The sequence below is a fragment of the Mizuhopecten yessoensis genome, unplaced genomic scaffold (genome assembly GCF_002113885.1).
Source record: "Mizuhopecten yessoensis strain PY_sf001 unplaced genomic scaffold, ASM211388v2 scaffold3229, whole genome shotgun sequence".
Classification (NCBI taxonomy): Eukaryota; Metazoa; Mollusca; class Bivalvia; order Pectinida; family Pectinidae; genus Mizuhopecten; species Mizuhopecten yessoensis.
The window spans coordinates 3,054,785-3,078,804 of NW_018404940.1; the positions used below are offsets into that span (position 1 = coordinate 3,054,785).

The 24,020-nt window shown below is 38.4% G+C and overlaps 1 protein-coding gene across 1 annotated transcript in view; it reads left to right on the forward strand.

Moving 5' to 3' along the window:
* The window catches only part of LOC110447187 (uncharacterized protein KIAA1109-like), a 109,417-nt gene that overhangs the window by 710 nt on the left and 84,687 nt on the right, over positions 1-24,020 (forward strand). The window contains exons 2-19 of the mRNA XM_021492719.1: positions 1,269-1,412; positions 2,340-2,511; positions 3,285-3,360; positions 3,843-4,033; positions 5,849-5,928; positions 6,648-6,789; positions 7,582-7,738; positions 7,954-8,124; positions 12,189-12,306; positions 12,719-12,874; positions 13,551-13,648; positions 14,192-14,364; positions 15,339-15,648; positions 16,543-16,746; positions 19,094-19,231; positions 19,796-19,972; positions 20,874-21,119; positions 21,946-23,635. Coding sequence (XP_021348394.1) covers positions 1,269-1,412; positions 2,340-2,511; positions 3,285-3,360; positions 3,843-4,033; positions 5,849-5,928; positions 6,648-6,789; positions 7,582-7,738; positions 7,954-8,124; positions 12,189-12,306; positions 12,719-12,874; positions 13,551-13,648; positions 14,192-14,364; positions 15,339-15,648; positions 16,543-16,746; positions 19,094-19,231; positions 19,796-19,972; positions 20,874-21,119; positions 21,946-23,635 — 4,443 coding nt within the window. The remainder of the gene's footprint in view (positions 1-1,268; positions 1,413-2,339; positions 2,512-3,284; positions 3,361-3,842; positions 4,034-5,848; positions 5,929-6,647; positions 6,790-7,581; positions 7,739-7,953; positions 8,125-12,188; positions 12,307-12,718; positions 12,875-13,550; positions 13,649-14,191; positions 14,365-15,338; positions 15,649-16,542; positions 16,747-19,093; positions 19,232-19,795; positions 19,973-20,873; positions 21,120-21,945; positions 23,636-24,020) is intronic.

The window sequence follows — 24,020 nt, forward strand, 5'->3', positions numbered from 1 at the left end:
GGGGGGGGGATGATAGGTGAATTGATTGCTTGTGTAGCCCCAGAAGGGAAGCATTCAGGATTTTTAAAACTCATATACATTTGGAGGAAATCTAGAGTACATGGAGACAACGTAAATACCGATGTAAACAAGGTTCTTCATCTTCATTCACCAAATATGGCGCACCATACCAAACTGTATAGGGATTTATTCACCTGATAACAGGTTTAATGAATTGATATGAATACAATGCAGGTCAGAGTAAACCTTTTTATGGGAGTGGCTGACTGGTCAGGGGGAGTAGCAGGGTTGGGTCCGATATATATGTAGATTAGTGTTATCCATGTCCTTCCTGCAGCTTAAGGTGAATGCAAAGATCAATGTTGTTAGTTATGAGTCAACAACAGGACCAATTTGGCAAGGGGCATTCATGTCTGACACATATTTTCTTATTAAACTAGATTTATCTTCGAACAAGAAGTCTACACAAAAAACATCAATTTAAACTTCAGGTTAAACATCACTTGATGGAAATAGCTAAAAAGGAACAACAAAATGATTTTGTCTATTTATAATATTTTAATTACCCTATTCCACTTTAAATTATAAGTTCCTTTAATAATTGTAGTATTGTAGTATTACACAAGCAATGACAGCACAGAATGGTATTTGATGAAAGACACCTTCAAATATCACAAAAAGCATATGACTAAAAATTATATTATTTCAAGTAAAAAGCATATGCTTTTTGTGATATTTAAAGGTTTGTCTTTCATCAAATACCATTCTGTGCTGTCATTGCTTGTGTAATGTAATTTTATGTTTGTCATTTATCTTTTACCTGAATAACCATTATTATTATTATTATTATTATTAAGAGGCCCAGAGGGCCTGTATCGCTCAACTGAATAATAAAGCAACCACGGAAAATTATTCTTATTACATAAAAATCCCTCCAATGGCACAGAAGAAGAAAGATTTTAAAGATTTAAACCTCGATTTTCCCTATTGGGCCCCATAATTATCAGCACCCAGAGTGACCTCACACTTCGTTGATAGGATAAAGTGGCTGGTATTGTACCAGGGCCACACAGATAAAGCATGAAATTATAAGGTAATAATTTATAAGTATGCAAAGAATATCAAAGTTGTTAATTACAAAATCAATGGACAGTTGTATGTAATCTCCTTTTTCACATGTTTTCTCTAAAAGGTCATTCTTCAGTATGAGATATATTTCATCATAATCACAAAAGAATTACATGTGTTTAATTGTTCTGTAATTGCAGGTTCATTTTCTTTTTCCGTACTGTCGGGGAAGTTGATGATCCGTGACTTTCATCTCATCACGGAAGACTACTCCATACGCGTCCATTACGGCTTTATCCTGTTTAAGTGGTGGAGGAAGTATACACCTAAAGAGATCAATGAAGGTTTTAATTTCTTCATATCTTGTATGAAATTTACAATGTGTTGATATATTTATGTTGTCAAGATAATTAAGACTTGTGTAGCTACTTGATTTTATATTAGGTCTAAGAGGGGTAAGTTTCCTTGGACTTCTAGATAGACTATTCATTGATGAATTGCAGCCAATATTTGGTTTGGTTAAGTTTGTTTGTGTTTTACGTCCTATTAACAGCTATATATGGTCATTATATAAGGATTTGCCAGGTCTTGGTGGTGGAGGCAAACCAAAGTGCCCTGATTAAAACCACCAATCTGTGGCCAGTATCTGGCAACTGCCCCATGTAGGCTTCGATCCCAATTTTTATTTACACTGTCTTTTCCCATTATAGTTTTTGTAAACGGGTCTGAAAATGATTTTGATTAAAATTGTTTTGATGTGTTAAATTTTATTTCCTGTGACGTTTAAATTTCATTAAACTGTCAGTTTTATTAGATTAAGATGAAAAATCAATTCAAATGCATAGGAATTATTATGCAGGGACTTCCCCAGAAATACTTGAGAGCTTAGAAGCCCTGGGATGTCTCTATCTGGTCACAAAGAGACATAAAACGTCAATAATTTCCTGTTATGTGTTCATCAAAGTATCATGTTGATTTAGTATTTCAGCTATGTAGTTGTATGAACTACTCGCTGACAGTATTGTTATACAAGATGTTAAACTCAACATTTGTTAAAGGAAACATTGACTTTTAAGAAAGGATATAAATAAAAATAATGGTGGATGGAGGGCTGGTAATGGTCGGTGCAGTGCCTGGCATATCAGGCCTGGAGGATACTGTGATATGTCAATCCAGACAATAAATTTCCCATGGTCTGCTTTGCAGATAATTATGTAATCTTTAGAAATCATATTAGATAATGATTAATCTTTCTTGGTTATTTTTGGCAGATCTTTCTCATCTTGAGACAAGGGTGGTGGTCTTTCTGGATGGATTTGAATTCCATGTCTACAATCGGTCTGGAAATTATGCTAATATGGAGAAGCTGTTTCGTACAGGGACCTATGATAGCTCTCCGGGAACTGAAAGTGAGGACACGGATGGAAACTTTGATAAGAAAAAGTAAGATAAATTTATGTTCTGCACATTAGGTTAAACAATTATTCATGTAACTTATACATCACAGATCACAATTAATGTTCATTATTTACCGTATTTGATGTAATGAGGGCACCTGCACTAATAATGGTGCCTCCGGGGATTTATAAGAATGTCACTATTTTCTTATCATAAGTTCTTGAAAATTAATTTCCTCATCCAGATTTAACCAGCTTTCACCACTGTAGACCATAATGGACTTATCCAGATCAATGAATGTTAGAGTTTATTGCAGTTACATAGGGGTGAAAGGGTTAATTATCCAAAAGTCATTGGAGTGGTTTTGTGAATAAGACAATGATTGGGCTAAATATAATAAGCTCAGTGGTCTGGTCCAACACATTATCTCTCACTCAAAGTAAGGGGATGGGCTTTTTACGGGACAATGAAATCAAATTCTGTTGAACTGCAATTGGTTTGGGTGGGCTAATTACCAGACATGGTGCTACTGTCTGATAAATACAGTATGTATCGGATAAATAGGGTATGTATCGGATAAATAGGGTATGTATCGGATAAATACGGTATTTATCGGATAAATACGGTATGTATCAGATAAATACGGTATGTATCTATCATAAGACCAGTGAATTTACATGGTTTATAGTAGGCACAAATTCCATGCCACAAATAAAACACCTTCACAAAATGTACTTTGTAAGAATCATACAGTTTACTTTCACGAATGGTAAAAAAACCTTTAAAAAACATACCTAATGTTGTTTTTTTTTGAGAAGGGCTGCGGCAACAGTATCCAAAACACACCAGTTTTGGCGAGACCTGATCCCTGTTACCAAGATAGAAATCTCTTGTGTAAGTATCTTTGATTTATTTTACAACAATTCTGAAACAAGTTACATCAACTTATATTAGTCACTCTTGTTTGCCCTAATGTAGCACTAAGGGGGTCTTTATGTGGAAGGGGTACCTGAAGAGAAACCAAGCAAATGATAGTTTAATTTTAATTTATTCAAATTTTACTATGGTAAATGTTTTGTTCATTTGTGGGAATATTGCCATGTAAAAAAAGATTAATTTATGCTTATATTTATCATGTGCTTCATATATTCAGTATGGATATTTCTTAGGAAAATAAATCAAATGAAATTATTTGTAGTTTCTTAGAATTTCTTTTAGAGCTTATAGGATTACTATCCTACCAACAAAAACAGCCTAATCCTTCAAATTACAAATATTGTGAAAAATCGACAAAAAATTGAACCAATGAAAGTAATAATTTTAATTTGTGCTTGTATCATGCCAGTTTGAAAGTACAGTTCTCTGTCTTGTTCCAGGGTCGTTGTGTGTTTGGTAACCAGCTGGTGCCCAACACCCTAATAGTCCACTTTGAGGAAGGTCAGCTAGTGTACACTACCAAGCCTGCCTCCACGCAGTCGGACCAGTTCATGCACTACCTGATTGGGAAGGCAGAGAATTTCAAAGTCATGTTTGTGCCCAGTCCCAAGTACGCTGGACCTGTGGATGAGTAAGTTGTGTTCATATGCTCGGTCTACAGTACACAGGACCTGTGGATGAGTAAGTTGTGTTCATATGCTCGGTCTACAGCACACAGGACCTGTGGATGAGTAAGTTGTGTTGGTATGCTCGGTCTACAGTACACAGGACCTGTGGAAGAGTAAGTTGTGTTCGTATGCTCGGTCTACAGTACAGAGGACCTGTGGATGAGTAAGTTGTGTTGGTATGCTCGGTCTACAGTACACAGGACCTGTGGATGATTAAGTTGTGTTCGTATGCTCGGTCTAAAGTACACAGGACCTGTGGATGAGTAAGTTGTGTTCATATGCTCGGTCTACAGCACACAGGACCTGTGGATGAGTAAGTTGTGTTCGTATGCCAGGTCTACAGTACACAGGACCTGTGGATGAGTAAGTTGTGTTCGTATGCCAGGTCTACAGTACACAGGACCTGTGGATGAGTAAGTTGTGGTCATATGCTCGGTCTACAGTACACAGGACCTGTGGATGATTAAGTTGTGTTCGTATGCTCGGTCTACAGTACCCAGGTCCTGTGGATGAGTAAGTTGTGTTCATATGCTCGGTCTACAGCACACAGGACCTGTGGATGAGTAAGTTGTGTTCGTATGCCAGGTCTACAGTACACAGGACCTGTGGATGAGTAAGTTGTGTTGGTATGCTCGGTCTACAGTACACAGGACCTGTGGATGATTAAGTTGTGTTCGTATGCTCGGTCTAAAGTACACAGGACCTGTGGATGAGTAAGTTGTGGTCATATGCTCGGTCTACAGTACACAGGACCTGTGGATGAGGAAGTTGTGTTCATATGCTCGGTCTACAGTACACAGGACCTGTGGATGAGGAAGTTGTGTTCATATGCTCGGTCTACAGTACACAGGACCTGTGGGTGAGAAAGTTGTGTTTGTATGCTCGGTCTACAGTACGCTGGACCTGTGGATGAGTAAGTTGTGTTCATATGCTCGGTCTACAGCACACAGGACCTGTGGATGAGTAAGTTGTGTTCGTATGCCAGGTCTACAGTACACAGGACCTGTGGATGAGTAAGTTATGTTCGTATGCTCGGTCTACAGTACACAGGACCTGTGGGTGAGAAAGTTGTGTTTGTATGCTCGGTCTACAGTACACAGGACCTGTGGATGAGGAAGTTGTGTTCATATGCTCGGTCTACAGTACACAGGACCTGTGGATGATTAAGTTGTGTTCGTATGCTCGGTCTACAGTACCCAGGTCCTGTGGATGAGTAAGTTGTGTTCATATGCTCGGTCTACAGCACACAGGACCTGTGGATGAGTAAGTTGTGTTCGTATGCTCGGTCTACACTACACTGGTTCTTACAATTGAGCAGACTGTAGGTCAATATTTTCACAGAATATTAGACAAAGTTTTTGTTGTGTCTAGAAATATCATGTCATAAATTCTCACATTTTGCCCTTGACTTGATAATGTGTATATAGCTTAAATTCATCCTGTGTACTTTGTTGAAAAATGCAAATTTATTTAGTGTAGAAATTTTGGTTGTTAGATTACTTGAAATACAAGATTCTCATTTAGGATTTCCAACATTGGACTGAGTAATAGTACTTGTAAGGGAAATGAAAGACAAAGAAGGTAAATGGTCACCTTTTGTAGATCTGATAAAGATCCTTTAATGGTGTGTGTCAAGATCCTTCTAGAATCTCTAATAATATTAAATTACCTCTAAAGATATTCATTAGCCCCAACATAAGATCTACTAGCCATATGTGTGGTTGTGCCATCAAGATCATGGCCCAGGAGTTGATAAATTTATATTTTACATTTTGCAGGCCACCTCGATATATGGGAGAAGGGTTCATTGTGCTACAGACTAGAGAAATCAACATACATTATTACCACGATGAGCCAGGTAATATAACTTTGATGAGCCAGGTAATATTACCAAGGTGAACCAGGTAATATAACTTTGATGAGCCAGGTAATATAACTTTGATGAGCCAGGTTATATAACTTTGATGAGCTAGGTAATGTAACTTTGATGAGGAGCCAGGTAATGTAACTTTGATGAGCCAGGTAATATAACTTTGATGAGCTAGGTTATATAACTTTGATGAGCCAGGTAATATAGATTCAATGAGCCAGGTAATGTAACTTTGATGAGGAGCTAGGTAATGTAACTTTGATGAGGAGCTAGGTAATATAACTTTGATGAGCTAGATAATATAGCTTTATAATGAGCCAGGTATGTAAAGAGGACAAGAGAGGCAATACTAACGAGCTTGAGCCAGGTAATATAGCTTTAATGTCCCAGATATGTAAAGAGAACAAGAGAGGCAATATTAATGAGCTTGAGCCAGATAATATGAACAGTCTTAAAACCAGTTACCTTCCCACTTGTCTCTTGTACTACTTATTGTGATTACGCGAATATGAAAAAACCCAGAAGAAATACCTCAAGCTAATCACTCTCCATCCTTGTGGCAGAGATGTTTTGCGAGAAAAGTTAATTATGATATATTTTCTCTTATTTAAACTTTGTTTGACCTAATAGCTACTGTAACAGGTATAGAGCAGTTTACAACAAAATGGAATCATTGAAACCCTAATAATCAAACTTATATGCGCTAGGTATTGTACCCTATGAGCCGGAGATAGTTGAGCTGGCCGATGGGGAGACTGTCGTACGACGGACGTATCCCTGTTTTGGTATGGACATCAAGTGTGGACGCAACACCGACCTAAGTTACGGACCCTGGGCCGACAGACAGAGGTATGAGATTATGTTACAAGTGTGTAAATAGATTGGTCGTTTGTGGCAGTGGTTAGGATTAAGTCAATGGCCGTCCATACAGACTGCAGGATTTGATTCAAATTATGAAATTATAGAATTTTCAGATTGATTATCTCCTGTTGACTTGACTCATTTGTGTCAGGTTTCAAAACTCTGAGACTTTTATCTGAAAGTATAAAAACATGTCTGTAGAGATTAGAATCAGAGTATAGCATGTCTGATGTTGAGGAGGCATACTTCAGACTCAATATAAATTTGAACCGTTTTGATATGTATTTACTGTTCATATAAATGACACAGCTTTGCAGGCAAACATCGTAATGCCAGGGCTAGAAATTAATTTTAAAAACCATTAGTCAGTTGGGCTAGTAGTTTCCAATTTGCAAATTCCACTTACTCAGTATATTTGAACATGAAAAGTAATGACAAATTTTGACGAGTAAGACTAGTGATTTTAAGAGTCCAGCTGGAGTTTTCACTAGTCTCAGACTATCGGGCTACCCTTATTGTTAAGCCCCGAGTCATTCATATAGACTGTAAATACCATATCAAGTTAAAATAAGTGTATGCATTGTTCAATGAATAACATATCAAGTATGATGTCATAATAAAATTGATGTCAAAACCTTGGCCATGGCATTTACAGCTTTATGAATGCCATCCAAACTTGGTAGAGTTATATGGTTGTAATGCTGTAGAGAGGTGAATTTGGGTATTACTGCACATACGTACATAGGTTCTGACTGTCATACATTTTTTTTTTCGCTGTAGAGAACACCTGTACAAGTTTTTTTACCCGGCTGACTACCAACCAATGGTGCCAACACAAGAAGCCAAGCCAGGGGAGCGACGTCAGTTTAAGAGTTTTGAGTTTCGTATGAGTATGCTTGAAAAGGCCACCATCGATATACTTTTCACCAAACAGTCAGTGAGTTTTTCGCAATTAAGCTGTTGCGTTTGTCGCTGGTTATAACGACTAATCAGTCAAATTTGTTTGCTTTGTCATAATCGGTCAAATATACCCAGTATGTTTGTTTGACTTCTGTTACAATGTATATCTGTTTGATCTTTTGACCTTTCTTGTGCAAGAAATTAGATACAACAATCCTCCAAGTTTGTAAAATGGGTTTGTTTGTTCGATAGGAAACACAGGCCATACACATGAACACCAATCCCGGGTCGTATGTGGAGACCAACGTCCCGTGGGTGATAGACGAAGATGGCTACACAACAAAGACAAAAGGCCAACTGCTGCTTATGGACGCCACAACCAGTCTCCAGTATCGCTCACTAGTAGAATGTGAAACATTTGAGGTAGGGCATTGCTACTGCATCCCCGAAACACAAGGGATCCACTCTATGTACACTCATCTTCTCTACACCCTGGAAATAAGTCATTTCGAAATTGAGGTCAGGCAGCTAGTAGGGCTGGGACGAATCAGGATTTTTTCGAATCGGTTCAATTTCGATTTTGATCCCTTCGAATCGATTTTTTCGAATCGATTCACTTGATACAAACTTTCTCATAAAAACACAAGAATCAAGTATAAAACCTTTATTTAAGGTGGCTCCACACATCGTCATCAGCGTCCATTTTCGTGACATACTTCCGGAAAAAGTACAGCTAGGACTCAATTATCTTGATCGAAATGTGCATGTACACCATGTCGTCATTTCCGTATTGCGTATCGGGCATTCAATATCGTAGTGCAAATTATAGTAACACCTGCTGGGCCGTTTTCATTTAAACGGTCAAACCGATCGGACCACTGTTGTTCGTTTATTAAATAAGGTCGGACCTAGTAATCTGATGCTGCTTTCAGGCGAGTCTTGAGAAAGCCTTGCAAGGCCTGCATACACATTTGCAGGTCCGCCAGGATTTACACCCGAAATTGTTACATTTATAAACGGTCAAACCGGTTGTTCCGCATAAACGAACAGGCCCATGGTAAACAATAGTACACGTGCGTGCCGATGATATGTCAACACCCGATATCGAGATTTTACCGGGAAATGTATACTCACACGTACTTCAGGAATAAAGCTTTCCAATTCATAGACATAAACAGACTCACGGGAAGACAGTGACATGAGACCAGACGACCTCAAGGTCATATATTGATATCATATTTTTGATTTATTTCCATCATTTTTGTTATATGTAAACAGAGACAACTGTCATTGTGTAAATGTCACCCCTCTGCAAAAAGTTCCGATTATTTTCAAGGAAGATAACTCTCACCCGGATCAAAGTGATTGTAAAATGTAAAATAAATTAATTATAAAGCCATTGTGTATATTTTGTTCAATTTCCCATTCTATATGTATAGATCTTTGTGTCCTGGGTGCTTTTAGCTTGTAGATAATCACTTTTATACGTACAAATTCAATAAGAAACACTTTGTGTAACATGTGTAACATATTTTGCGATAAATAAAAGGGTTAATTAGAAATGCTTCTTTTCATTTTATTATTGTTGTTATTGTTCCGAACAATGCCACACACCAAAAAAAACGGAAAATATTAAAATTGACGAAAATTCAATTTTTTGGTATTTTTTCCAAAAAAGTCCCCAAACAATCGGAATGTTTAGATTTTCATAAAATCAAGTCGACATAGTTGCATAACCATTATATGAAAGTTTCAACGAATTTTGCTGGTTATTTGCGAAAGTGTTTTTATATATTTCATAATATTTCCAGTTTGTCATAGAATAAAAACACTAAGAGTACATTCGCGTATCCGGTTGAAACAGTTGAACCTGTAAAGAAAACGACAGGTACAGATTTGGACCGAGGCTGACCTCAGGAAAATTTGGTACGTGTAGATTGAGGGGTCCAGACGTACCTGGCCGAAACTAAACTGCTGAATATTGCTAGTTTGCGTTATTTCTTTCTAAAACAATGTCAAGCCACATGTAGTTTTTAAGATACGATATTTAATTTAGTGGACGCGTGAGAGAAGGGCATAATATTCTTGATACATTGTTTTTTATTCTCCGAAACTGCATTTTTAGCTCTGCTTATAGAACGGTCCAAGTGTGTTCGTTTATCGTGGAAAATTTCTGCGCCACACGTACCGTTTCAACCGGTAACGCGAATGTAGCCCAAGAATTAGTCAGTAACAGAATGAAAATTGTGTAAGGGGGCAGTACCCAAATCGGACCAGTACCCAAATCGGATCACTTTTGGCAAAACTACTTATACTTCAATAAATGTGCCAAAAAATCATTTATAACTTAGCCATGCAGGCATGCACCAGTTTATTTCTACAGATGATTCGTTTTTAAGTTGAAATTGCACAAGAAAACGTATTTCAAACTTAAATGTCAGTGTTTTGATTACGTTTTTAAAAATGGCGCGTATTACTGAAACAGAGATCATGTAACTTACCCCCACTGGGCACAGACAGTCATTATGTAATAATATGAACTGAAAGTTGTCATCTTTAGCTGACGACTGAAATCCAAATAGAGTCTGCTGTTTTTTCCGTCATTCCTGATCAATTATGCAGTATAGTGATAATCAGCCCCGAGGATACCGATAGTCTGGCTACGCACTCGGGTATTATCGTAGGACAGTGTGGACTCATTACCATTCGTAGTAATTATATTCGCCGCTTGGTGCGCTGCATGCATTGTTTACTACCGGACTTCCATCATTCGCGGGAAATTCTGACAGTCGTTTTCAATCTTCTGAATATCATCATTTAAAATACAAACATGCTACAAAAATGACTTACCATTGTACAAAATTATTGTGCGTACACTCATGCTTAGTATGAAGAATTGGAACCGAACCGAACCGATTTCCGGAAATCCTTATTGGTGATTCGATTCGAAAGTTCTGATTCGCGAACACCGATAATTTCGGTGCACCGCACACCGTTAGCAGCTAGCCTTTTGTTTAGTTTCAGGAATAAAGAACAGACTAATTGATAACTATCTTTTGAAGATTACAGAAGGGTTCAACCCAACTTCAAAGCTAATTTTACCGTCTTGCTGCTGTTTGATTCTTTTGATGTACATTAAAGGATCAAATTAGTATACATGTTTCATTCACTAGATGGTGCATACACTGCCTTGTATTTATAACCCCTTGCAAAGGAAGTTTGGAGGTGTAAATAGGAATCATCCTGTCTGTCCGTCTGCCCATGATCCTTGTAAACGCAACTCCTCCCAAACTGTGTGTTGGAATTTTTCGTTACTTTACACAGTAAAAGGACATCCTATGTTAATGTGCATGAAGAAAGGAATTGATGTTATGGCGATTTTCAATGGAGTTATGGCCCTTTAAACTTCTTGCTCCAGAAACTTTGGAGTTATGGCCCTTTAAACATCTTGCTCCAAAAACTTTGGAGTTATGGCCCTTTAGACTTCTTGCTCCAGAAACTTTGGAACCTTTGGAGTTATGTCCCTTTAAACTTCATGCTCCAGAAACTTTGGAGTTATGGCCCTTAAAACTTTTTGCTCCAGAAACTTTGAAGTTATGGCCCTTTAGACTTCTTGCTCCAGAAACTTTGGAGTAATGGCCCTTTAAACTTCTTGCTCCAGAAACTATGGAGTTATGGCCCTTTAAACTTCTTGCTCCAGAAACTTTGGAGTTATGGCCCTTTAAACTTCTTGCTCCATAAACCTTGTAAGTGTAACTCCTCCTTAACAGTTAGTTGGATTTTTTTTTTACTTATCACAGTTAATGTACATCATATGTAAACATGCGTGAAGAAAGGAATTTGTGATTTTACTATTTTTCCTTGAGTGATGTTCTTTGAAACTTTAATTTCTGCTCTAGAAACACTGTTAATACAAGTAGGGGGTACACCTTTGTGAGCGCGTGAGCTCACTCACAGTTCCTCAAGTTTGTCTTGACAAATTCCAAGGGTGCAGAGAATATATCTATATCGAGAGCGAAACCTTTGTATTTTAATGATGATGCTTTTATGGTAATATTCTCTTCATGTAACTTCTTACAAGTTACTGAAATTGTTGCAGAAAAAAAGGAAAAAATATTTGAATGGATCAATTCACAAAGTATATCTATAACTTTCATTTCTTTTCAAACATTTACAGGATTAAAATATAATACATATTTTCAATAATTTGAGGATATCAAAATTCTACGATGCTGCTACATGTATATTGTATATAATAAAATGATAATTTTTCTTGTGTGGAAATGTTCATTTTACGACTCATGGGGTGGAAATATTTATCTTGGGATGGAAATATTTTGCATTGGCAGTGGTTTTGAAATAGATATATTCTATATGTCTATTTTCACTCAACACAAAAAAACATGAGCACTTCCACAGACTTTTACAGTAATATTAAAAAAACTATAACTTACATCAGATTGACTGTAATATTTGTTGAATTGTAGTTTGAAGTGACGGCGTCCTACCCTCTGGTCTGGAACGACCACCAGGACTGGCAGTGTGACTTCATCGCCTGTAAAGCGTCCGTCTGGCTCATATTCCAACACAAACATTTCTTTGTAGGCAAGTACAGTAGTACAAGTGATAAAAAATATACATGGTTCTTGGCCCTTATAGTCGGGAACATACCCTGTAGCTTCCTGTCTATCCTGAATGTCTTAAGAAACAAAAACAAAAAATAATGATTTGTTGTCAGGAAAAAAAAAGATGTTCTAATATTCTTTTTTTGTCTTTTAAAATTCATAAAAAAAGTTAGGGAAGCATATTTTTAAAAATAAACCCAAAAAAGAAAGCTATCTTAATGCACACAGAAATAAATACTACTATATTCTGCATTTGCATACGCATACAGGTAACATCAGTTTTCAATTGATTTTATGTAGAATATCTCCTTTGAAACCTATTTGAAGGTGTGATTTTGCATATACCTATAATGTACTTGAATAAATTATATGATAAACATTTTAATTTGCAGACTTGATCGAGGACTGGTCCACGAAGACTGTTCCAGACATTTACCACTTCGTGCCGTACACTTGGACCATGAACCTGCTGATCAAGGATTTTGAGCTCATCACTCTCGCTAACGAGTACAACTGGATCGACACCTCATCACAGAACCCAGAGAACGGTAACATTTCACTGTTAAATCAGCATAAATTGAAACCATCTAGTCGAAGGGAAATGCTTGATCCATTTCTTTGTTTATTTCACCTTTTTCAATTTTGTTGATATCATGGGTAATCTTCATTCCCCTATTCATAGGCCTATGAAGTAACTACAAATTGACTTCAGACAATTCTCTGTTTGAGTTTGTACTTGTAATCCACGAATTCATGTACCAACGAAATGGTGATTTGTCGAGAAACCACAAAATTTAGACCTCATGAAAATATCTGTATTTACAGAAGAAGTTGTGGATTAAAAACTTTTCTTGTAGGAGGGGGAGGTAATGCTGATTGTCCTTATATAATTCGTGTGATCATGACTTTATTCCTCTGTTCCTGTGAACAGGTTACTGTTACCCATATGCAAGGGTCACAGTGGCCAAGTGGTAATTAAGGCCTCTGACATTCTGCTACCACTAGCCCTCCACCACTGAGTCGCAGGTTCGAGGCCTACATGGGGCAGTCGCCAGGTATTGGCCAGTCTGGCTTTCCTCCACCACCAAAACCTAGCTCGTCCTTAAATGTCCATAGCTGTTAATAAGACGTAAAACACAAACAAACCAAAATATTAAAAAAAAATCTCATGTTTTGTTTTGTTGGAAGTGTAAATAGTTATCTCCCTTTTTGCTTTGTTTACAGCGCACATTGCATTCTGCGGAGATACCTTGGATCTATCTCTTGTACTACCCTACAATGATTACTTGCCACAGACGGTCCACATTGATTTCCTCATCAAAGTACGGTCATCATCTACCCTACCAAGATGTTTATTTTATGCCTAAGACAAGATGGATTTTTGAGAAATCTAGATGCTGTCTGCCCGTTCTGTTTAGCCCATTACTATGGAATATAAAGTAGCGAAAGAGAGTTGATTTTATTTGTGTCGAAATAATGAATGTTCATGTATTCTGGTGATATTGAAGTGGATTTTTTTTCCTTTTTTAACACTACCATGATATGGGGGTGACGGGTAGGGCATATTGTAACCCCTATCCAAGCTGTCCTGTCGTGTTGTTTTATGTCCCGTTCCATTGCAATCCTCAGATCGTCTTTTTTAATTTCCATTAATAATTCTTTTTATTATTATATGTGCTTTAAACAAGTTATTTACAGGCCTGATAATTATCTACAAATTTAAACAATATTATACATTATCTGTTGTTTAAAAATTTCTGAATAAGCATTTGCAAGATATTTTAATTCCTGCTTGACTGTTCTTTGAATTAATGCGAAATGTATTAGTTGTGACCTGGTGTTATAAACGGTATTTTCCCCTTCAGGGTGAGAGTGCTTTCTGTCGGCTGTTTTTGCCAGAAAACAACACCAGTAGGCATGTGGTGTGTGCCATTGCGGAGAGTATGAAGCTGATGGACCGGGACGGTAACATCATGGAGAATCCATTTCAACAACCGGGGAAGAAACAGTGGAGGCGGTTCACTTCTACGTCAGAAGGGTAAGTAGGTGATCCTAACCAAACTACGGTGTGGGTTACAGCTATGGTTTGTGCAAACTGACACATGTATTTATTAGGGTTTTCAATGATTATATGGTCAGAAGACAGCGAACAGGTTACCAAAATCAAAAACCTAATAGTCAGACGCTTATTTACTCCCACAGGGAAACTCCATGTTTACTCATCTTAAACCTATACATTTTCTATTAGTATGACCGATAATTTTACTAAACATCTGATGTATTGTTGTTTATTGGTTGATTACCACACTGACCGATTAACTGGTTACTCTGTAAGAAGATTTTTCAAGTAATCAGTTGCAAAAATTCATCTGGTTTGACAACCCTGGTATTTATGTAGGGAAATACCCTTTCATCATTACATGTGATAACTTAAAAACATATACATTGAAACTTTCACCCTTTTTGCTCTCCACTGGTAGAATCTGATTTTGCATAGTGAATATTTTTTCCCTTCATATGATATTTCTTTTCATAGTATGTTGTGAACTTGACTTCTCTGTGATGATAAATTCGCCCTCATTAAAATAGGCAAAAAAGGCGAAAGTTAAACTGGGACTAAAATTTCCCAGTGTACTGTAGCCAAAAATATATATAGGTATGTGACATGAGTATTATATATTTCAATATCAATATGCTTAGAAATTTCCTTGCAGATCCTTTTGTGCTAATTCATTGAATGCAAAAAAAAACAAGCATTTTCCCAATGCAAATAAATCCCCTTTTACTGTATTGCCGAACATGTTCAGCATACAGTGTTACTGTATACAGTCAAATTTCCTGTAAGATGAAAGTATTTTTTTAATAAGTATTATTACATTTTCAAAAAATTTCAAAACTGCAATTTCAACCCTGAACTACAGATGTACATGTACTACAGAAGTTTGAAAGCTGTTTATACAATAAAATATATGAAAATTGTTTGAAAATTTGTTCCTATACCTTGTGTTATAGGCAAGATTGGATAGATTGTTGGTATACCTCTAATGTAGCCCTCAGTATTGTCTACACATACCACCCTATGCCCCGTCTGGCCAAGGTTCAGTCCCCACTGGCCCCCGAGGGAACCATCTCTACGCCTGAGCTAGAGGAAGCCTTGCTCATACCACTCCGACCAATCAGGGGAGAACAGGGGCGGAGCCAGCCCCCTCCCAACTTTGATCCCGGAGAAATGGTTGCAGATTTGATCGCCGTAGAGCTGGAGGTTGCCCCCTCCATTTTGTGTCTGTATGGTCCGCTGTTGAGAAACTTTATACATGTAAAGGTGAGATTGTGAAAACTTGTATTACATAGTTTGTGTATTGGGTCAGTTACAGACAAACCTATATCAAAAGACCACCCTTGGGAAGTCCAAAAACTGGTCTTTTAACACAGGTGGTCTCTTAATACAGGTTCAATTCACAATGAAATCGCTGTAATGTTGAATATTTAAAAAATTTTTTTTTTACATGGGTGGTCTCTATATAGAGGTGGTCACACAAGCAGGTTTGACTAGCAATTTCATTTAGTTTTTAACTTTTCCCTTATGATGAAATCTTTGGCTACATTCAGGATCAAAAACATTTTGTGAGGTTTCAGAAAATGTTCTCCTTTGTCAAGAATGCTGTGCACTAGGACCTCTATAAATCAAGGTTCTCCAGAATGGTTTAGGTTCTTAATATACTCCTAGTTTGTTGTTTTAACTGTGTCTCTCATCAGTTTATACTGTTTGGACTTCCTTACAACATCTATTCAAAATAGGAATGTATTGTGACCAACTGTCTCTTTTACTCTTTTTGAAGAATTGGCTTTTGGTAATTACTTAGAGAATGTGAAAAAGACTTATATCTGATAAATGCTACAGAATTTAGAACATCAGTAATTAAAAATAGATGTCAGTACCGTATTTGTTCGGCAGTAAGCCCAGGGGGCCAACACATAATCTTAGGCTCATGGTAGGACGGTGGGCTTATTACAGGACAACACATCATCTTAGGCTCATGGTAGGGCGGTGGGCTTATTACAGGACCATAGAATAGCATTTCTACTGAACTGCAATAGATGGGTTAGGTTTATTACCAGGCATGAGCTTATTGCTGGATAAATATGGTAATATGTATATTTCTCCTATTGAAATGATCAGAGTTTGTACAAACAAGGTTTGACTGTTTATCTACAGGAGAATTACCTGGGCGAGGATCAGGTGTTCACAGACTTCCACGACAAGGGAACTGCACGGAGTTCCGGAGACAACGCAGCCATGGGTCCCTTATCAGCATCGGAGGGCGGAGAGGATACTGAGCCATTTGATGCTAGGAAGTACCGACCTTTTTCTGTCACTGTGTCCGTAACTGTCCACGATATACATGCACATCTTGTCAAGGTAAGAAAGACTTTTGTTTGTTGAGGGATCTGATATGATCTGCTACTTAATTATAGTCACTGGTGTTACTCCAAAGACGACTGTCATGACCATGGGTGCAGAACTATGCATATCTAAGCTATATTTCCAGAATACATTTTTAGGGTAATAGTTTATGGTCAGCAAACGGCACACAAGTTAACCTTGCTGCCTGAAGATTTGTTTACGTTGGGTAGTTAGAAAAGTGACTTGAGAAGTTTTGGTTCTCTTGTTGTGATTCCTATATTGTTCCACTTTGGTGTCCAAGGGTTCTGTTCCTGATGCACATACTCATATCTTCTACAGACTCTTGGAATATGTCTTGGCAAAATTGAAGGCTTGGTAGGCTATTTAGTTAGTTTTAGGTATGAAAGCATGACCAATCGTTAGACAGATATCTATCATTCACGAGGTGCTGCATGAAGAGGCTTTGATTTTGTGATGACAAGAGTGCGGAGAAGATTTTTACGTTAAGAGCAGGTCCCTTGAATTTTGAAGAAGATGTCATTTAGCCTTGTTTGTTCAGCGATGTTTATTCCCTCCAAAAAGTGGCCGGGTATTAAAACAGCTAAACTACTGAGACAATGTGGGATAGAAGAAGGGGAGAACTTTTCCTATGGTGGTAGAAGGATAAAGTAGGACCATAGGACCGGTGTTGGTTACTTTGATACTACTCAACTATATATATTTATTGTGCTTGTTTAAGGAAAAACAATTCTTAGTTTTCTTGAAATTTAATATGTTGCACAAAGGTGAAACCCAAGTGAAACACATTTTTTTAGGGGAAACAAAAAATCGTGTTTTCCTACCACAAAGGCAATAAATATTTTATTATAACTTGTACTCAAATCAGATAATAACATAATAGTAAAGATGATCAGGTTGATGTACCATTGTTGTCGTTCATTCACTCTGAATTAAGGTGTCATGTATCTTGCCCATTTCTCTAGTGAGGCAAGGGTAACTCGAGCATGTGAAGACAACACAATGTTTTATTTTCCCTTTATGTGATCAATCCAATCAAACATGTTATTAAACAGTTGTTATATAGATGTTAAATAGATGTTATACAGATGTTATATAGATGTTATACAGATGTTATATAGATGTTATACTGATGTTATATAGATGTTATACAGATGTTATATAGATGTTATATAGATGTGATACTGATGTGATACTGATGTTATATAGATGATATATAGATGTTATACAGATGTTATATAGATGTTATATAGATGTTATACTGATGTTATATAGATGAGGTATATAGAGAATAATTCATGCCTTTTTCCATATCACACCCAGTATCAACCCGAGACTACAATATCAGCCCAAGTGGCCGAAAGCCTGAGAGGGTTGATACTGGGTGTGGTATGGAAAAAGGCATGTTTTATTCTGTTTATTACATACTTACTAATAAAAGCTACTATCTTATGATCTATTTTTCTTTTGAAATATTGGAAAACAAAAATTTCCAAAAGGGGTGTTATATGGGTTTTGTGGGCTGATACGTACGGTGAGGGCTGTTACAGGTTTTGGGGTGAGATACGTACGGAGAGGGCTGATACAGGTTTTGGGGTGAGATACGGCAGGGGCTGATACGTCGGGGAGGGCTGATACAGGTTTTGGGGTGAGATACGTACGGAGAGAGCTGATACAGGTTTTGGGGTGAGATACGTACGGAGAGAGCTGATACAGGTTTTGGGGTGAGATACGTACGGAGAGGGCTGATACAGGTTTTGTGGTGAGATACAGCAGGGGCTGATACGTACGGAGATGGCTGATACAGGTTTTGGGGTGAGATATGGCGGGGGCTGATACGTACGGAGAGGGATGATACAGGTTTTGGGGTGAGATACGGCAGGGGCTGATACGTCGGAGAGGGCTGATACAGGTTTTGGGGTGAGATATGGCGGGGGCTGATACGTACGGAGAGGGCTGATACAGGTTTTGGGGTGAGATACGGTGGGGGCTGATACAGGTTTTGGGGTGAGATATGGCGGGGGCTGATACGTACGGAGAGGGATGATACAGGTTTTGGGGTGAGATACGGCGGGGGCTGATTCCTATGGAGAGGGCTGATACAGGTTTGGGGTGAGATACGGCGGGGGCTGATAAGGATTTTGGGGTGAGATACGACAGGGGGCTGATACAGGTTTTGGGGTGAGATATGGCGGGGGCTTATACAGATTTTGGGGTGTGATACGGCAAGGGCTGATATGTGTAAGAGCAATTGTGTCGTATAGCATATACAAAAAAAACGTATTTATTAGTAAGTATGTAATAAACTGTAATAATAGTATGTATGACCACTGTTGTATTACAGAACTGCAGTATTGATGACCTGCCCTGTCCCAGTATTAGTTTAGAGAGGCTGTGCTTCGAGTTGGACAAAAACTTCAAAGAGACGAAACTTCAGCTCCTTCTGTCTCCGGTCATTCTGGTTGCCAAGGATATGCTAGAGGTATAGATTTCTGACCAATGACAACAATTTCTATTTCATATCATAAATGACTGAATGAGTAATTTATCATCAAGGTATCATATTATCATGATGGTTTATTGTGTTCTAGTTGCTGTCACTTCTTTGTGCTTACTGTAAAATTTGAAATTTTCTTCAAATTCATTGTGGTGTGAAAGTTTCTGCAGTGGCAATAGTGCTGCAGTACAGACAAACCTGTATTTAGGGACATCTCTTGGGAAGTCCAAAAAGGGGTCTTTTGATACCGGTGGTCTCTTAATACACGTTCAATTCACAACAAAACCACTACAATGGGGGACATTAAAAGTGGTCTCTTAACACAAGTGGTCTGTTAGGAAAGCAGTCTCTTAATGGAGGGGGTCACATGAACAGGTTTGACTGTATATATTTCATAGTGTTACAGCGTGTTTGCACTTTTAATTTTGTGCCAATTTAGTAAATTCAAACTTCACAAACATTTTCACATTTACAGAATGTCATCATCATGAAGATTACATTTTTGTTATTTGTTCTTCAGCTAATTAACTTATTTTGTGTTTTGTACAGCGAGACGAAGACGAGAGTCACCTTAATGTGGGTCACTTGGGGTTATCAGGGTTACAGGTCAGAGGTCATGCTATGTTCTCCCTGGAGGGTCTGCCATTGGATTCGGAAACACTGGAGTATGGCTGGCTGGTGGAGGCTATCATTGGAGATCTAACAGGCAAACTCACCTGTGCTCAGGTGTGACACCTATATTACCTGAGTTTATTGGTAGAATACTTATCTTTTTTCTGGTAGAACAATTACCTGTATTCTGGCAAGGATTTTTATGTTTTCAGATATGGTGCACCATTTTCATTAAGGTCCCGTGTCAGAGATGTGGGTTCCCTATAATAATCAGAGTGTCTGTATGTCTGTCCATCTGTCTGTCTGTCTGTCTGTCCACACTTATGGTGCTTAAAAAGTTCCCAAGTTCAAGTCCATGATACTGTTACAAAAAATAGGTGCAGGTGGATATGGTCCCTATCTCAGAATCCAAAAGACTAATCTTCTTTGAAATTTGACATTTGATAACACTATTATATTGATATGTACATGGGCTTTAAATTTTTTCTAAAGCCAAGGTCATGGTCACTAAAAATAGACCATGGTGGTTACGGTTTGGTAAGGGGCTTTTGATGACCTGTCAGTGTTCTAGTTGTAACACAAATTCTTCGTCTATGTTTCCCCCTGTCTAACTCTCAGTTCCTAAGTTCATCAGTCCATTATGTAATGATGAAGGAAATTGGTAAAAACGGGACAGGAATAACTTTTATAATTTGATACAAATTTCAGACTTTTAATGTGTTAAATGCTGTTAATGTACATCTTTTAGCACAAATAAAATGTTAGCGTATCTTTAGTACATTGATGTATCCACAATATATGCAATAGGTCACAATTTACAGATCAATTAGCGCTAAAATACTTTAGTGCAATGAATTAAGCCCCAGATGCTAAGATAAGACTACTCCTTAAATACTTTTACAGTAATTAGTTTTTTTTTTTTTTTTATCTTTGAGTAGTAACAGAATATCTTTGAGTTCCTGCATCTAAAATATTTTTACAGTCAGTAATTACCTTGTTTTTCATCTTTGAGTAGTTACAGAACATCGTTGAGTTCCTGCAGACATTCATCACGCTGGTAGAAGACCCAGAGAACAGCCTGCAACACCCGCGCTCTTACCAGCTGTGTCAACATATGCTTCCCCAGCCTCAGTGTCGCATGCTGTCCAAGTATCGTTTCTACTGCCCGTCGTCGGAGGACATCAAATACAAGATGACCAGGGTGTCCCTAGACTCGATTAACTTCTTCCTTGTCGAGTCTGGCACTGCCTTCAATGTACAGGTAATAACAGCTACTTGTAGACATGTGTTGCCATTAGTAAAGAAATTGGGTTTCCTGGTATTTGTTGCTTCATGCTATGACAGGGAAATTATTTCATGATTCTGTTGCTTCAAGAAGTCACCATGGAGTGTCTTAGGTGCCCATTGCTTCAAGTAGTTAAGGGAAGGTTTCAGGGTATATGATGCTTCAAGTAATCAAAGGGAAAATTTCAAGTGTCAGTATCTGTTGCCTCAGATAATCACAGGGGAAGGTTTCCAGATATCTGTTAAAATGATTTTCTTAATAATTCAATTGATTCTTCCAGTGTAATTGTGTGTTTTTCTAATTTTATTTTCGAAGTTGATAATAATGCAAATGTATGTTGTGTACCGGGACACTTTCACCGAGTCCAAACAAATATTTGCCCTGCGCTGGTAAATTACCAATTACCTTACTGTTAATTTTGCCCTTCATCTTTGACTATACATGTATCATGTTTTTTAATTATGTCAACAATAATGACTTATTAAAGAGGGCAAAAAAGACCAAAGTTGAGTTGCGTCTAAAATTTCTCAGTATACTGTATATTAGAGGCCGTGGTGGCCAAGTAGTTAAGGCGTCTGACATTCTGCTACCACTAGTCCTCCGCTACTGGGTCACGGGTTCAAGTCCTACGGGGGGCAGTCGCCAGTTACTGGTGGTTTTTCTCTAGGTGCTCCAATATTCCACCACCACCAAAACCTGACACGTCTTTACATGACCATATAGCTGTTAATAGGACGTAAAACACAAGCAAACCAAACTGTATATTACTCTAACTTAATACCTTGTTGTTATATTTTACCAGCTCTACCCCATAAAGATATCCACCTGTAACCTCCACGGGACAAACACACGGGCAGGGATCACTGGTAAGATAGAACATCTGTCCTTCAACCAGTACATCTGTGCCTCGGCCCTCCATCACAAAGACTGTAAACAGGACCACTCCAATACCTGGCTCGAGTCTGGGGGTCTCACCATGGGGCCAATAGATGCTGAAGCAGCCATGGCACTCCCCAATCCCGATTTTCATGAAATCCAAAACATGTTTCTGAAGTTACACGATAAGAAAACTAAACGACTTTGGTTTCTTTGGCCAGTTGAGACGATGAAGATCAGCTCAGCTGTCATCGGGAAGTGTGGCTGTCACGGAGGTTGTACATTTTTTGGTAATAATAAAAACGGAATTGGATTTTTTAATCCAAGACGGACTAAAGATAAGCCGTTTGCTGCAGTGCTACAGGTATCTCCTGAAGGTCATGACCCGGGTTTTGGGCAAAGTTTATTGTTCAGGGATAAGTTAGTGTTCGATGTGTCTCCCTCTAGTGGAGGTTTGTCACCTCACAAAGGTCGTGGATTCGCATTTACTCGAGGCTATATGAGTGATATGACAAGTCCAGAATCGCCAGCCATGCATTTTAACATTACTGAAGACATTCTAGGGGGAACAAGTCAGTCGGGATCAACAGTGACGGACAAACAGTGGACGACCAGCAGTGCTGGTCAGTCAGTGACCAGTACCCTAAAAAGTAATGTGTCAACTCAGACAACGGCCAGTAGTACTAGTGGACACGAACTGACAACTCAGGCAGACTCGACTCAACCAAGCTCAGGGGACAGAGAACACTTTCAGTCATATGACTCTCTCAATTTCATGTCACGTAAAGGAAGCTTGGACGATACCTCACTACGGAGTGCAAGGTTCATGACACCACCCGATGGACAGAGTATAGAGTCTCACAGTCCAGGGATACTGAGAAAGGGAATGACACGTTCAATCCCCAGTCCACAGTTACTAAGACAAAGCGGTGGCCCCAAGGGGTATTCTTTAGCATCGCTGGAAAGTGAGCACTACTTCTCTGCCGAGGAGGACGTTTCTACGCTTCGACCAAGTAGTGGACATTTTTTCTCATTGGATGATTCGTCTCAGCCATTATTGGACTCAGGTATGAACAAAACTTTGACCCCTGAAGAAAAAGTAGAGGACCAGACTGTGATAAGTGTAGATAATACTGTGATAAATAGACGCTCTAGTGATGCGTCAACAATATCGTATGAATCCGCCCCGACGGATCAAAGTGACACAGACACAATATCAGGACCAGATATCCCGGACAACGTGTCCCTTGTCGACCTTCATAGCCAGGTCAATAAGCCTATCACCAAGTCTCCGGTGTTGTTAGCGTGTTACTCACGTCATCTCACTCAGATGCAGTGTCACGATTGGTACCAGCCTCCGCCAAGCCAGGGTAGGGGTCACGGAGGACAGGCTGACCCGTCCCTGTACTCGCTGTCCTCGGCAGGACAGTCTGCCCAGTACGTTCACAGTCTGGCCTGTGTTCCTCACTTCATCAAGTTGCGACAGGGTTTTAGTATCTCTCAGATGAGGACCCTGGAGCAGGAGGATGTAACCAGGGGCACTACATCAACAACGCCTAAGGATGGAAATACCACAGAGGAGGGTGGGTCAGCGAGGGGCAAGGACACTGTAGAAGGTACAGCAATATAAATATAACCCAGTTATACTGGGAACTCTTGTCTGCCAGGGAAGGGATTATTCTGTAAAAATGGAATCATTGCAGTGTGGAAAATGCTCGTCTTTTTTTGTATTGAGTAAATTAGTGCAAAAATATCTTCATGAAATTTGTATATATATAGAATATTGGGGTATACATATAAAAAATGAGTACATTGCAGAATTGTCAACACTAGAATTTTCACACCACAGATCGTTTAAAGAGTCGCAAAATGAATAATTCTATATGCTAGAATTTCCACTTCTACAGTACAGAAATTTAAAATGTCATTTGTACAGTAAAACATTTGACATTATAATTATCTCATTCACCCCTAAAGACACATTTGAACTCTTCCAATTCA